At 44.8% G+C, this 16868-nt stretch overlaps 1 protein-coding gene across 3 annotated transcripts in view; it reads left to right on the plus strand.

Moving 5' to 3' along the window:
• Positions 1-16868, plus strand: part of LOC135375965 (ubiquitin conjugation factor E4 B-like) — a 54920-nt gene that overhangs the window by 20211 nt on the left and 17841 nt on the right. For all 3 annotated transcript variants that reach the window (XM_064608597.1, XM_064608598.1, XM_064608599.1), the window contains exons 5-6: positions 3264-3602; positions 16571-16717. In XM_064608597.1, coding sequence (XP_064464667.1) covers positions 3264-3311 — 48 coding nt within the window. In that variant the 3' untranslated portion in view covers positions 3312-3602; positions 16571-16717. The remainder of the gene's footprint in view (positions 1-3263; positions 3603-16570; positions 16718-16868) is intronic.

Below are 16868 nucleotides of genomic sequence, written 5' to 3' on the forward strand. Positions count from 1 at the left end.
AGAAGCTTCTCACGATGCACATGATGGCTTCTCAATGTGGTAAAAATTTTCTTAGAATGGGTGCCTACTGTGAAGTACATACACAGACAATGCGCTTAAAGAATCCAATTCCTACTGTGTGTGTGGATACCTCTATGCCTCTCCTTTGCTTACATGCCAACTGTACGCCATTTTCTATTAAAGTCTAGTTCCCTCCGTGCATCGGAAAATTACAAAAGGATGAAAACATGTATAGTTGGTGTGCATTTGTGCGTTCTCAGAAGACTGCCACACTTTCTTTTTTTTTTCTCCTTGTTATACTTTTGCCCGTGGAATCCTGCAGATTTTTAAGTCCCACCTTGTGAAAAAAGTAAATTTTCCACCGGAAAAAGCTAGGATTTTTAACCGTCTCTCCTGGGCACCATTGTTAGGGCCTGATTTTTTCTGGTTATATTTTGCTTGAATAATACGGGTGTAATTGGGTTGAACTGAACCTGATTCAACCCAATTCTTTTTGAATCGGATTGAATCAGGTGTAAATCATCAGTTTACTCGGCATAACACGCACTGCACATCAATAGACAGAGTCCATGCATGTAAGATGCAGCAGGGACTCTGATTTGACTGTTTGTATGAGTATATATTTATGCATTTACAACACTGTTTCCAAAGTTCTGTTTTAGTAGTGATGACTTCGGATCCCCCTGGTCTAGCAGTTTTCGGGGAAATATTGGGGTAAACCCCATTTTTCCTTATTTGAATAGGGGGGTAAATATCGGGCGTAATCGGGTAAAAAGTCAGGTCCTAACCGTTGTGCTCAACACTTGCATTGTCGAAAGCTGCACTGAAATGTATTAGGCCTGTGCGGGTAGTGATTTTTCAGTTGGAATCGAATACGGATCGAATAGTAGAGGGAGCACCGAATCGAATACAAATAAATGTAGAACCGAATCGTTTGGAATATACAACAGATAACGCAGGGTAACCAAAACATGACACGCTTTAATTCAGAAAATACAAATACAACTGCTACTACAGTTCAAGCTGCCTGAATTCTGGCAGTCAGACCTTGTTGCTGTGGAGAAAAACCAACTGTCCAACATGTTCAGGCAAGAGGTCACAACGACGGTTTGTGACAGTGCTGCTGCAGGTAGAGAAAAGTCGTTCGCTGGTATGGAGAGGTACCTTCGGGCTGCTCTTGCAAGAAGGGGGTATTTCTGTTTTCCGGTTGTACCCCACCATGATAAAGGATTTTCTTGTCGAGGAAGAAGGGGTGACTTACTGACACAGCTGGTCATTTATTGGTGCCCCTGGAAGGTACGCACTTTTTTGCGTTGCCAGTTGTTCAAAGATGCCCCACACAGCTGCCTTCTCCATGCCTTCTCCATGCCGCCTTCTCCATGCCTTCTACATTCTCTTGACGAGCAGGAAATCTTGCCAGTTCCAAAGGGTCAGAAAAATCTCTCTCAACGCATGACAGCGTCTTGATGTGGCTCTTTTCTGTTCCAGTTAAGGAACAGATATCTTTGGACCTCGGGTCAAGTACAGTAGCTGGAACACAAAGAGGAGTTGTCTTGTAACTGGGGAATCTTGTTTTTAAGGATAGTTGCAAGTTATTTCCAAAGGTGTCACTTTCATTGTCTCCACATGCCAGTTGTTTTTCAAGTACAGTGTGCACACGGTGCAGACGAGGGATAACTCCTGATAGTGTGGAATATGTCGCAGAGCATGCCGACGTTGTGGCTTCGTTGGTTGGCTTCAAGACAGACACATAAGCAGATGCCTTCTGCCACTCTGCAGCAGTAAGGGTGCCGTGAGCACCAGTGGAAGCAAGGTACACAAGGTCAGCAATAACGGCTCGGAGCTCCAAAAAACGTGACAGCATGAGGAATTCACTGCTCGAACGTGTGGGCACATCTTGAACCACTTTGAGTTCTTTTACACCCATTGCCTTTTGAATGTTATGCAGTTTTGCTCTAGCATGGGAACTTCGCTTATGGTACCCAACAATTGCCCTTGCCTTTGAACAAATGTCCTGAAATCCAGGTGTGCTGTTCTTCGCATCATGCACACAAAGTTGTAACGCAAAGCATGCTACGCTCGTCCACTTGGTGCGGGCGCAACAAAATTGCGCGCATTGTTCGTGACAATGTAGCCCGGAAGAGAGGCGGGAATGTGCCATTCTTCGATGACGGTTTCGAGTAAAACCTTCAAGTTCTCTGTCGAACGCTCAGCCTTCATATGTCGGCATGCTACCACAAAATTCCTGCAACATGAAATCTTCTCGTAGTACATGAAGCATTAGGGAAACATAACTGTCTTGAGGTCCAGCCGTCTGTTGTAATGGCATAGCTGCATGGAGATTCGTCAAAGATTGAACGCAGTTCGCACTCCACACGCTCTTTAGCTTTCTTAAACATTTCAGGCACGATGGATCTTGAGAAAGTTGTACGTGCTGGCACAACATATTCGGGAACAACGCAGTTCAAAAGACTCCTGAACGCCTGTTCTTTAACAATACTGTAGGAATGCATGCCTTTTACAATGAACGAGGCAACCTTCTCTGTTATCAAATGAGCCCGCGAGGAATCCGGTGCTAGTTTTGGTTTGAAACCACTCAATGATGCACTGTCGTCCTGTGCATGCAGCTTCCTCACTGCGGGATCAACGGTTGCCGTTTGCGACTTCAAACCTTTAAAGTATTCAAACTCGGCCGGATGTCGTCTTAAATGGTTCAGAAGCGGAGTTGTCGTTGCTGTCGGCGTCTTTAACAAGGCGCCGCATGTTGAGCACTTTGACTCTTCATTACACCGCACGAAAAACGAGGCTCCTTTGAGCCCCATCGGGTTCATCAGTAGCACGAGCCGTTGCCATTCAAGTCGGCAAGAAACCACCGATCACACTTACGAGTTACCGGGCACAGACGCAAAGGCAACTTCCAGCAGTCATTGAACAGACGCGTGCGCAGCAGTTCTCGCGATGGCGATGAGACCATCTCGGAAAACAGCTTTTGCAGTTGTTCCTTTCAGCGATTTCTCCCCAAAAATTTTGTACGTAAATCGAAGGATTGACGTGCGTTTTTCAATTGATGTTACAAAGGCAAACGGATTACGCATGCACAGCGGTCATTTTGATAAAGACAACGTGCATTATTCGAAAAAGTATCAAATATATTCGAATATCGCTACTCGATTTCGAATGGAATCGAATATACAGTTATTCGATTCGATATTTGAAAATTTTGAATATTCGCACAGGCCTAAAATGTATACATACTGTCACAGGAACTGGTTGACAGGCTGGCTGCCATGCTCAACTTCAATCTGCAGTAGCTGTGCGGGCCCAAGTGTTAGGACCTGAAGGTGCAGAACCCCGAGAAGTACGACTGGGAGCCACACAACCTGCTGGATCAGCAGACTACCTTCACCTGGACTGCCCTTCGTTCCGTGCGGCCGTGGGACGGGACAAACGGTCGTACAGTGCCGCGCTGTTTCGCGACGCAGCTGTCCCCAGCAAGACTACAGCTCAAGTGGAGCAGTTTGCGCATCTGGCACAGTGGGTCGAGGAGTTGAGGCGAGATGCCAGAGAAATAAATTACAGTGATGCCTCCGATGAGTTCCGTGGTAAGTGCTTCTGCTTTTTGGAACGTTGCGCAAAAAGTGGTGTGCAACTACAGCTTTTTCCGCCGTTATTAATCCTCTTGTCGTACATTTTAATCCTTATGCCATGACATTTAATCCTTTTGCCATCGGAATTAATCCTCCTTTCATTATTTTTAATCCTCGTTTCACATAATTCAATCCGTTTCTCATGCAATTTAATCCTAGTGACTATGTGTGGGCTACATGACTTTTTTGTGTATTTTGGGACAATTCCCATGTGTACGCATATTGCACATACTTTTCACTAATATTGTGGGCTTCTGCACCATAATGGGATACTGTGGGACTGTCAATCTGGATTACGGTGTTGTGGGACATCTCCCATGTCTACGAGTATTACCCATCGTTTTCATTAAAAACGTGGGTTTCTGCATTGTAATGGAATACTGTGGGACTCTGTATATGGATTACAATATTGTGGGACTATTCCCATGTTTACGGATTTCTACGGTTATTCCCAGTGCTTTCCATTAAAAACGCGTTTTTTGCACTGTAATGGGATACTGTGGGACCGTCAATCTTAATTACGACATTGTGGGACCATTTCCATGTCTATGGGTATTACCCGCGCTTTTCATTCAAATGCAGGTTCCTGGAGTATAACGGGACAGTGTGGGATTGTCTCTCTGGTTTAGGATATTGTGGAACTATTCCCATGTGTGCGGGTATTACCCACGTTTTTTGTTATATATGTGGGTTTCTGCACTGTAATGTGATACTGTGGGACTATTCCCATGTGTGCGGGTGTTACCCATGCTTTTTGTTAAATATGTGGGATTCTGCACTTTAATGGGATACTGTGGGACTATTCCCATGTGTGTGGGTATTACCCATGCTTTTCGTTAAATATGTGGGTTTCTGCACCATCATGCGATACTGTGGGTCTATTCCCCTGTGTGCGGGTATTACGCTTTTTGTTAAATATGTGGGATTCTGCACTGTGATGGGATACTGTGGGACTATTCCCATGTTTGTGGGTATTACTCATGCTTTTTGTTAAATATGTGGGATTCTGCACTGTGATGGGATACTATGGGACTATTCCCATGTGTGCGGGTATTACCCATGCTTTCTCTTAAATATGTGGGATTCTGCACTGTGATGGGATACTGTGGGACTATTCCCATGTGTGCAGGTATTACCCATGCTTTTTGTTAAATATGTGGGTTTCTGCACTGTAGTGGGATACTGTGGGACTATTCCCATGTGCGCGGGTATTTCTCATGCTTTTTGTTAAACATATGGTATTCTGCACTGTGACGGGATATTGTGGGACTATCCCTATGGGTGCGGGTATTACCCGTGCTTTTTGTTAAATATGTGGGACTCTGCACTGTAGTGGGACACTGTGGGACTATTCCCATGTGTGCGGGTATTACCCATGCTTTTCGTTAAATATGTGGGACTCTGGACTGTGATGGGATACTGTGGGACTATTCCCATGTGTGCGGGTATTACCCATGCTTTTCGTTAAATATGTGGGATTATGCACTGTAATGGGATACGTGGGACTGGCAATCTTGATTACGATATCCTTGGACTATAAGCATGTCTAAAGGTATTCTGCTTTTCGTTAAAATGCGGGTTTTTGCACTAATGGCATACTGTGGGACTGTCAATCCTGGTTGCGCTATTTTGAGAAAATTCCCATCTCTACGGGTATTGCACATGCTTTTCGTTCAAAATGCGGGTTTCTGTAGTATAAAGGGATACTGTGGGACTGTCTATCTGGTTTAGGATATTGTGAGACTACTCCCATGTGTGAGGGTATTATCCATGCTTTTCATTAATTATGCGAATTTCTGCACTGTAATAGGATACTGTGATCTAGATAGACAGTCCCATAGTATCCCATGACAGTGCAACCCTCATTTTGAGTTAAAAGCATGAGGAATTCCCGTAGACATGGAAATAGTCCCACACTATTGTGATCCAAACTGACATTCCCACAGAGCCCTATCACAGCGCAAAAACCCGCGTTTTTAATTAAAAGCACGGGGAATACCCGTAGACGTGGGAATAGCCCCACAATATCGTAATCAGGATTGACAGTCACAGAGTATGACATTACAGTGCAGAAACCCACATTTTTATTCCGTAGACATGGGAATAGTCCCACAATACTGCTATCCAGATTGACAGTCCCACAGTATCCCATTAGTACAAAAACCTGCGTTTTTAATGAAAAGCACGGGGAATACTCATAGACATGCTTTATAGTCTCAGGATATCGTAATCAAGATTGCCAGTCCCACAGTATCCCATTATGGTGTAGAAACGCACATATTTAATGAAAAGCATGGGTAATACCCGCACACATGGGAATAGTCCCACAGTATCCCATTCCAATAAAAAATCCCACATATTTAACAAGAACCATGGGTAATGCCCGCACACATGGGAATAGTCCCACAGTATCCCATCATGGTGCAGAATCCCACATATTTAACAAAAAAACATGGGTAATACCCGCTAGCATGAGAATAGTCCCACAGTATCCCATCACAGTGCAGAATCCGATATGTAATAAAAAGCATGGGTAATACCCGCACACATGGGAATAGTCCCACAGTATCCCATTAAAGTGCAGAATCCCACATATTTAACAAAAAGCATGCGTAATACCCGCACACATGGGAATAGTCCCACAGTATCCCATGACACTGCAGAAACCCACAAATTTAACGAAAAGCGTGGGTAATACCTGCACACATGGGAATAGTCCCACAGTATCCCACCACAGCAAAGAATTTCATATATTTAACAAAAAGCACGGGTAATACCCGCACACATGGTAATAGTGCCACAGTATCCCATTAAAGTGCAGAATCCCACATATTTAACAAAAAGCATGGGTAACACCCGCACACATGGGAATAGTCCCACAGTATCACATTACAGTGCAGAAACCCACATATATAACAAAAAACGTGGGTAATACCCGCACACATGGGAATAGTTCCACAATATCCTAAGCCGGAGAGACATTCCCACACTGTCCCGTTATGCTCCAGGAACCTGCATTTGAATGAAAAGTATGGGTAATACCCATAAACATTTAAATTGTCCCACAATATCGTAATTAAGATTGACGGTCACACAGTATCCCGTTACAGGGAAAAAACGCGTTTCTAATGGAAAGCACTGTGAATAACCGTAGGCTTGCTTATAGTCCCAGGATATTGTAATGAAGATGGGCAGTCTCACATTATCCCATTACATACAGTGCAGAAACCCGTATATCTAATGAAACGCGTGGGTAATATCTGTACACACGGGAATAATCCCACAATATCGTAATCCATATACAGAGTCCCGCAGTATCCCATTACACGTTTTTAATGAAAACGATGGGTAATACTCGTAGACATGGGAGATGTCCCACAACACCGTAATCCAGATTGACAGTCCCACAGTATCCCATTATGGTGCAGAAACCCACAATATTAGCGAAAGCATGTTTAATATGCGAACATATGGTCATAATTGTCCCAAAATACGCACAAAAAAGTCATATAGCCCACACATAGTCACTTGGATTACAGTATATGAGAAACGGATTAAATTATGTGAAACGAGGATTAAAAATAATGAAAGAACGATTAATTCCGATGGCAAAAGGATTAAATGTCATATGGCATAAGGACTAAAATGTACGACAAGAGGATTAATAACACCGGGAAAAGCTGTAGTTGCTCTGGCTGTTGAGATATCCTGTCTTCTGTTTGTGGGAGTGAACGTTGTGTTGGAGCCCAGACTCTACAGTAGAATCTCTATGATACGATCACAGAGGATAAAAATTTTATCTAAGTCCTGGCCTGGAGCGAGCCACGTATGGGGGTCTGAGGTTCTCCCCTGAGTCTTCCCCGAATCACACCTGTCATTATTCGGGTAAAACCGAATTTCTACCCAAACCGAGGTCCTTTTGTCATGCGGTGCGGAACCTTTCCAAGGGGAGGTTCACCAGTGGATGAGGGTGACACCCAGCCGCAAGGGATGCGCTTTCCCTAGCATCAAAACGTCGTGGGTATGCCGCGGACTCCACACGATGAAGAAACGCCCACGGAAGACCACCAGAAAGGCATGGGACGCGGGCAGACCGGTTGATGTGTGCCAATGTTGCCATGTTCGTCGACCACAAGTGTTTGCACGCGAATATCAGTATTCGACAGATTCCGACGAAAAGTCTCCACGTGCATTAAAAAAAATGGGTCACACGCACTCCAAGCATGCACACGCACGTAGAGAAATCGTCGGACAAACACTGTGGCTTAGATGATTCTGAAAAAAAGGAGTCAGGAGCCAGAGTAAGCAGAACTGTCGATTAATCGCTGAACGTTTCAGAATCCTGACGCTTATTTCTCCTACTCCGACGCGGATACGAGAAAGGAAGCACTTCTCAGGTGAAAACTTGTAACACCGTCACATAAATGAAGTGCGGTAGAATCTCATTAATTAGAAGTTGTCTGGGTGAAGAAAAAAAATTCGAATTAAGCAGGTGTTCGAACTCGGCAAACCGAATACGTCGCAGCATGTAGGCCTGTTAACAACACAGGTCATGGAAGCATCAACGCTAAAAGCACCCCGACTACGATTGACTAACACCGGATGTTCATGACGAAAAGATAATTACAACGACCTTCTGGAATCTACCAGTATGCAGCCTGAAAGAACCGAACAAAATGCATCTACTGTCATGAAGAAATAGTTCAAACAGAACAGCGGTCACGTCTTGCTGGAGTGTCGCCACTTCAGGTCACAGAGACAGTCACTCCTTGCTGGCATTTTACGCATGACGGACTGCCCAGTGGAGCTGAGTCATTTATGGGTCCTTGGAATATTCTGCCTGGGCATGTGGTGAAAGAAAATGTATTTATTTGCCGAAGAACTCGCTTATCTTTGCCAGCCGCTTTCCGAAAATGACATCGCACATCACTGTTTGTTCAAGATGGGCTACTAAGTCCATCACGTCGCTGCACACGGCCCGTTGGCTTAACAAACCTCCGAAAATGACAGCAGGTGTGCAGATTCATCACCGCTGCCATCTTCACTCTGTTGATTTGCACGAGCCGTTCTCAGAACAGGTTTGTTCTGTGTGTGCGGAGCCCTCCTCGATGCTTGCATCACCGGCAGGAGCTTAGAGCACATTGCAGGTCTTGTGGATGCGATGATCGTCACTTTTTCTTTCATCATCAGTGTCATGTACTTCACCCGTGAGCTGTATCGGCAGCCCACAGGCAAGAAGTGAACAGGCAAGAAGTGGGTCTTGATAAAAGCACGAAACGAACGCAAGCCAAAACCTATTTGCATTATCCATAATACAGTCGAACCTCAATATAACGAAACTCACGGGGACCGCAATTTCTTTCGTTGTATCAAACAACTCACTGTATCGAATTGAAGGTCATGAATCACACCTTCGCAAGTGCGCGCGCTGTACATAAGCGTCGATAACTCCCGCTACGATACGGAAAAGTTCTACTTGAAAAATTACAACAACTACAAGTACAGCGCCAAACAGCACCTACAGCATTTTGTGCTTGCGTGAAATAGACGGTTATTCGCGTCTATGTCGTGCCTAGAAGATGTGCTGTCACACATTGTTCGTACGCTGCCAAAGCCTCCCCAGATAACACAAGCCTGTCCCAGACGTCTGCCTTCGGACTGCACGGACATCCCTGGGACTGCATCATTTCGTTCGATACCAGTCCGTATGAACTCCCAGTGAAACTCCGAAGTATGTCTTATGAAGGTTCCAAGGATGTCATGTGGGATCATATCGAAAGCAAGACAGGACTTGCAATGGATGTCTCGTGCCTTCTTTTATACCCCAGTGATATTTTTTTCCCTTTTTTTGGCTACTATTCATCTTTAGGTTGAAAAAGCCAACATATGCATGTGTGTCATATGGCCTATAAAATATATGTATCTTTTGCGCTTCCTAGTCAGAAAATTCTGTCCCACGGATGTCCATCGAATGTACTTTCACGGAGATATGAATATCCGCAGAATACTGAAATTCCTTCAGCAAGTATACTATGGAGATCAACTTGGCTGGGCTTCGAACTTCCTACGAACGAACACCTTGCGGGCATAACCAGGGCACACGGACATAAGCAGGAGCTCTCTGGGGTGCAGCGTGTGTCACTTTTTATTTTTCAGAAGTCAGTATACGCTTTGTAGTAGAATATAAAGTGCCTTTCTGCAGTTTTGTAAACGTCTGCCACCGTCGCCAGTGGTTTTGCTTTCTGTTTCTTTCGCTTTCTTTCCTATAAGGGAAAATAAGCACAGCGTTTGGAGCCCGAAAAATTGGGTCACTCACATAAAGAAAAAGCATGGAAAATGAAGTGGCATTCACTTCCGAACAGAAAACATACACAGCTCATGGGAGTTATCGCAAGCTTCTACACATTCGAAAGCGCTGTTCACTTGTGAGTCGGAATCAAGGGTGGGATGCCTAAGTTTAATTCGATTGCGTACACAAACAACAGTGAAATGAGAAATTGCTGTGCGTATTAAGTCACCGTGAAGGTAGTGTCTCTGTTTCTTACTTATTTGGTTTCAGAAAGTGAGTTGATTCATAGAAAGTCGAATTTGTGCAGTACTACATCGTCCCCAGTTTCTCTCTCCCATGCAATGCATGACCCATGCATCATCCCATCACGGAGCTGATTCGGACAATCCGTAAAACAGCCGTAACAGGACCTTCTGCGGATATACGGCTACGGATGTCCCTCCATAAATATCCGAGGGGAGTCCCACGGAGGTCCATTTTCGGATATGAACATTGGGATCCATTTCGGACGCTTGGGATCAATGTGGGATGTCCCCGGGATTTTGTGTTGTCTGGGTCCGCAGCGTTCTCCATACCGTGTAGCGATCCCGCATACTTTCCAAGCACGTCTGTGGCAGTGAGTGTTCCGTAAGGCTCTTCATTGCTACGACATGTTTGTCCCCGTCAAGAAAATCTGGCTGATTTCGTCACGTAGGCCGCCGCGCGAACGAAGTGTTTCCCACACGTGTGTGTTGGTGCCAGGGATGGACATAAATACACTTTTTGGGTGTTGCCATCCTCGCCAGCTGATGTCCGACAACACAGGACCTCGACTGACTTCCACTTCTTCTCCAGTGAATAATAAAAAAACAGCTGATTGTCACGGGGCACGCGATGACACACAGTCATTCTGCCCGCAGCCTCAAAACGGTAACGATGCCTTTTGTCTGACTCTAGTCCTGTCTCATCATTGGGTATTTAAATATAAATACAAAATACGTGTTTTCATGTATTTAAATACTACCTATAAATACTTTATGATGAAAGAAATTAAATACAAAATATAAATACATTAAGACAGTATTTAAATATTGTAACTACTTCCGTAAATACTTTGAGCCGTACGGACACATTATTCTTTTAAATTATCTTTTAAATTATCTTTTAAATTAGTGTATAAATGGAGCCGCCTGTGGATGCATGTCTGCTGCACACAATGCCCACATATTTCTTTATTTTTCCGTGATGTAGTGTGATGGTTTCGGCATCTTGCGTGGGCCGACTTTCCATTGACTGGAAACGTCTCCTCGAGTCTGAGGATCAGCGAGAGGGGTACTAGACAGGGCGGACACGGGACAAGAATCGATGACGACTCAAAACCAGATAATGAACTCGTTATCGCTTCTTCTACTTTCTCTGTGTTGAATAAAGTGTTCATTTGGTGGTTTTGAGTAGTAGTCATCGGTTCTTGTCCCCTCTCTGTCCTCTGTCCAGTCCCCCGCTGCTCATCGAACTCAAGGAGATGTTTCTGTTCAGTAGTATACACCAGCTTGCTTGCCTCCTCTGCTTATGTTCATCGACTTTCCATCTTGAGCGACGACAGTGAAAACTCCCCGTCAAAAACTGTCTGCAGCCATTGTCCTGAGTTCGCAGTGAATGAGTAGAAGAGACACCGGGCTTTGTCAAGTGACGCAAGAGGGTCCGAATCACATTTTTTTTCCAAATTGGTGTTCTCATTTCTCTCCCCGCTTCCAAGACTGAAGCAACAGGGGTGACGATGCCCTCATTCTCACATTGTGCGGTTTTCTAGAAGGACGGAAATCCCCGAACACACGGGATGAGTGACCTATAGCCTCTAACCAAGATACCCTTCATCGCTGGAGGCTATCAATGTGGAACTCACAAAACCCAGAAATATGGGAGGATGGGATATGTGTATTTTAAATATAAATTTGCATAAAGCTGTATTTAAATACAGTCGAGCCCGTTTATTACGATCTTCGATAGAACGATAACTCCGATATTGCGCTGGAATTGTTAGTTCCCATCAGCTCTCCCATTGAGCTACATGTAAACGAAACATCGATATAACGATCGCCGCGAAAGCGCTTGCCCGCATATAGCGATCGGAGTTCTCCCTGCGGCCGGTAAAACGCGTGAAAAATAGAAAGCAAGACTGCACCATTTCACTGAAAAAAAATTATATTGGCATTTTCAAGAGCCTTTGCCTCCGTGCCTGCGAAAGTGAGAACGCAGTGCGTTTATCCGCGCATGACTGCCGTGGATTAGATGCATGCATTGCACCGGTGTTGACGGTATCACTTTCCTACCGGCAACTGGCAGAGAGAGCAAATAACCGGCCATGCCGGTATAATACCGGCCTGGTGGCAACCCTAGACTCAGCTTGCGCCCTTTGTTTTCGTGACCTGGAATCTGCTTTGGGGTCATAAACCTCATCTCGTTCTTTCGCTGTATTGAGGCGGCGGCTAAAAAGTACTTTGTTGTAGGGGGAGATAAAATACATTGATCTCTGTGACCAAATTATTTCGCTCTATCGCGAATTTCGTTATATCGCGTTTCGTTGTAACGAGATTTGACTGTAGCAGGGTTGAGCCAAGTTTGCTCCATAGTATTGGTGGCTGGGAAAGGTGAGCAAGGGAGGAAGGAAGGAAGGCAGGAAGTGATATGTATAGCAAGCCTGATAAACCTGACTTCTACCTGTATCATGTAATACCAGAAATCTTGCACCCAAATTCACCCGAATTGGATGCTCATGTTTCCACCCGATTTTTAGCCCCGAAATTTTCAAAAAAAAAATTCCCGAAAACCTCAGGCCCTAGGTCTGTGTAACAGGTTACGTTTCGGGATAATAAAAACACTTTTCTGGACCATGGTGACTGTGATACGAACAGGCGAGATGCCGTGTGTGTCTTCCTTGCTTGCGCCAGATACTCTACGCATACCAGCCAAGCCTCTTGGATTATCCGTGGAACTCCTGACTTTATTTCAGTCTCCTGATTGTACAGACAGGGCTGTCCAGCCCCATTTTCCTTTAAAAGCTGCACGTACTCTTGCAGAATCGGAAATCCGGCATGTGTGTCTCACAGTAGACTGGGGCAACACCGCCTAGATAGAGAGAGCCTGCGTGATCGTCGACTTGACGTAACAACTAATACGTAGTCAGCCAATCAGGATCGTGTTTTCAACAGCGGCAGCCAATCACGAACATGTTTTCACAGGTCGTTGCCATGAAGATGAACCACTGTCGTCTGTGAGTGGTGATTGTACTTCCCCGCGTACTAAATGGGAAAATTGCCCCAGTCTTTCTCAAACCTGGTTCTCTGGAATGCGCCTTGTACTTTTTGTCTAAATATTTTACGTCTGCAGGTTCCAAGTAAGCTGCAATCGTTTGTGGCTTCTTGAATTTGCAGAATAGTGAATCGCAATAGCAAACAGATTCTCACTATATATGCAGCGAAGGAGGGAAAGGAGGCAATAAGCAGGCCTTCTGTATCTAGGTGGCGCTGGTTGGGGCATCCCCACGAAGGGGAAAGGCGGTCAGCAGTTAAAGCAGTGATGTCTATCCATGACGGGAGGTCACGGCAGATCACGTGTACATTGTGTCCGTATTTCTCGAGGAGACTCGTTATGATCAGTCCAGTCGCTCATGGTCATCTCATTCCGTCTGATGGTGTTCTCCAAACAGAACAAGAAATACCTGGAAGCGCACGACTCATTTTCCATGCTGCATTTCATCCAGAAAAGGCAATAAATTTGGATTCTGTACAATGTCAAGCCTACGAGCACGCGACCTTCATCCTCTTCTTTGTTACAGGTCTCCCGCTGATGGAGAAATGAATGACCACACTGCGTGAGCTTGTTGTAGTATCCCCAGAGCATCACTTTGTGTTTACCCAATGGTCTCTCAGTTCCGTCAGGCTCATTCAAACCGTGGGAGAGTACATGAGTTGCCTGTGCGCCCTTGACGAGAAGCCCCAGTCCTCGAACATACCGACAAAGTTGTGAGAAGAAACAAAGCACTTCGTAAAGATCTCTATCCAGTGGTAACATCGTAGCTTTTGTTTCAGGTTGCCACCAGTCCCTCAGGCAGTGTGAAAGTCACATCCTTTTCATTGGAAAAAGAACGCTGTGGAAGTTTCCAAAAAATGTAAAATGTGCCCATTGCAAGACCCCTGCAGGTCATGGATGCAACCATTGGATTAACATCATCCGATAGGTTTAGATATGACCTTTCACATGATATAAAGTGACTGGGTTCAAGCGCATGGATGCCAAAAGGATTACTGAAGACCACACCGAGGGTTTAAGGTACCTACGGCTACCGGAAATGAGGCATTTTAGGTGAGGATTTTAGGGAGGTGCGTTCTGTCGGAAATTTTTCCCACAATGGCACTGACACAGCTCGTGGAGGGCGAACGTGTTATACTTGAGAGCAGCAACATACTGTCATCACAGCGGTCTTACGGGTTTTGTATATAGTACTGGTCGTGGTTCCGAAATAACGCTACGGGCCATAAAACTAATTAAAGGTAGCATGCATATCTTCGGAACTATCACTTATTGCGCCCAAGCTAAGAGACGGCTGCAACCAGGCGGCCACAAATTCCTCTGTCCCCTGTGGCCGTAGTTCTGCCTTCCTAATATGAACTCGCACAACAGCCTCATAACGTGCGCATGTGCATTGCCTCAAGCACATGTGCGGCAGAATAGTGAATATGCGCACGTGCATACGCACACGTTGTGCGTGCAACTCCCATGAAAGCGCGTAATAGCAAGTTCAAGACGCCCACGAAAGTACTGCCCTGCGTCTCCAAAGGAAAAAATAAACATACGTACCATAAGTGCAAAATAAGTACAGAATGCAACATCGGGGCAATAAATTACGAAGCAAAGCGCGCTCGTAAACATACGAGGAGCTCCTTTGTGTGGAAAAATCGCTCCACAGAAAGGTAGCCCAGCATCTCAATCAAAAAGAGAAAAGGTACCTACCTTACCAGCAGCACAAAGTACAGGATAATTCTGCCCCTGTGGAATAAATCGTGAAAAATATTCTAGTGTTTTAGAAATAATTAAGATCAAACATGCAAAATTGTCGCATACCACTCGTGGTTTTGCTATGCTAGGCGGACGAAAAATGCGCTTGAACCCAGTCACTTTATATCATATGAAAGGTCCTGTAAAGCTTTCGCATGATGCTAATGCAATGGTTCCAGCCATCATCTGCAGGGGTCTCGCAATGGGCACATTTAATGTTTTTCGAAACTTCCACAACGTTCTTTTACAAATGAAAAGGATGTGACTTTCACGCTGCCTGGAGGACTGGTGGCAACCTGAAACAAAAGCTACGATGTTACCACTGGATGCAGATCTTTATGAAGCGCTTTGTTTCTTCTCACTACTTTGTTGGTATGTTCGAGGACTCGGGCTTCTCGTCAAGGGCGCACAGGGAACTCATGTACTCTCCTAGGGTTTGAATGAGCCTGACGGAACTGGGAGACCATTGGGTAAACGCAAAGTGATGCTCTGGGGACACTACAACAAGCTCATGCAGTGCGGTCATTGATTACTCCGTCAACGGGAGACCTGTAGCAAAGAAGAGTGCCGTGTAGCATACCGCGTGCTCGTGGATGGGGCGCAAGGCTGCAGTCTCGTGGACCCTGCCTGACCAAAAAAATCGCTGCATGTCTCTTGGGTAAAAATAAAAGATTGTCTCACTTGGCGTCTAAAGTAGAGGCATGACGCCACTGTTTCAAAAATAATCAAGGAAATCGGAGATGACATTTTTGAGAAAATTGAGATGCAACATTGGCAATTTTCGCCTACCATGTGCGATTCTCAAGCTAATAAGACAGAAAGCACTCGACCGAGAAAAATGAACTCCCTTCCTTCTTTCAACGTCCTATCAAATAGCACTACGCTCGATGTCCTCAGACGTTCTGTCATGGAGCGAATTGGTAACAAAGTTTGGTCTTTTTGGATGTTATTCCAAGTTTGGCATTTTTGAAGAGAAAATCTGTGGTCCTCAGAATTCTGTGGGTGGCTGTTGACAGTGTCTATGGTGCAGCCTATAATCACAAAAAACCTCCAGTTCCTAGGCAAAAAATCAGCGGTGCTAGATCCCGTCAAAGTCGATCCAGAAGAAAGCGTGCCTCAGACTTCCCTCCTCTCCCACGCGGAAACTACTCCACGCACGAGTGTCGCATGTGGCGCGATTTGCCTCGTTTGAGCTGTCATCTAACATATATTTTTTCTAGGCGAATTAAAAAATATGACTTTCACACGTTGTTCGATTTAAAATGAAACTACCCCTCTGTAAAATGGATGTTGCGGGAAAGGCAACTTTTAAAAATTTACTCGATCAGAGTGGAAATACATTACTTGTATGCATTTCTGGTACTCTTATTTATTTCGTTCATGCTCGTAGGAATTTTTGATAATGCAAATATTTTCTACAAACCCGAGAGATTCATATCATTGAGATTCTACTGTGTTATGAGTTTGGCAATTCTGTTACAGATTTATTTGCTCCTGCTGGATGCCAGCCTTGTTGTCGTTGATCACATGCTTAAAAGTTTCCAGACTTTTGGTACTTTTTTTTTCTTGCTCAAACTTTTTTGGCACCTTTCTGCGACAGATCCCTCGATGGACACGCTAATGGAGGACCCCGTCATCCTGCCCAGTGGGAACGTGGTAGACAAGGAAACCATAGTACGGCACCTGCTCAATTCAAATACGGACCCTTTCAACCGACAGCCACTCACGGAGGACATGCTCCATCCTGGTACTTGCATTATACCTTCCTACATGTTAAAGAGCCATTTGGCATGAAAGTTTTCTGAGCCATTTCCACTTTTGAAAGCTATTTCCAAACTTTTGAAGAAATAACGCAACTGTGTATCGATTTCAGGGATGCGCATAAATAATTTTTTTAA

The sequence above is a fragment of the Ornithodoros turicata genome, unplaced genomic scaffold, assembly GCF_037126465.1.
Source record: "Ornithodoros turicata isolate Travis unplaced genomic scaffold, ASM3712646v1 ctg00000960.1, whole genome shotgun sequence".
NCBI classification, from domain to species: domain Eukaryota; kingdom Metazoa; phylum Arthropoda; class Arachnida; order Ixodida; family Argasidae; genus Ornithodoros; species Ornithodoros turicata.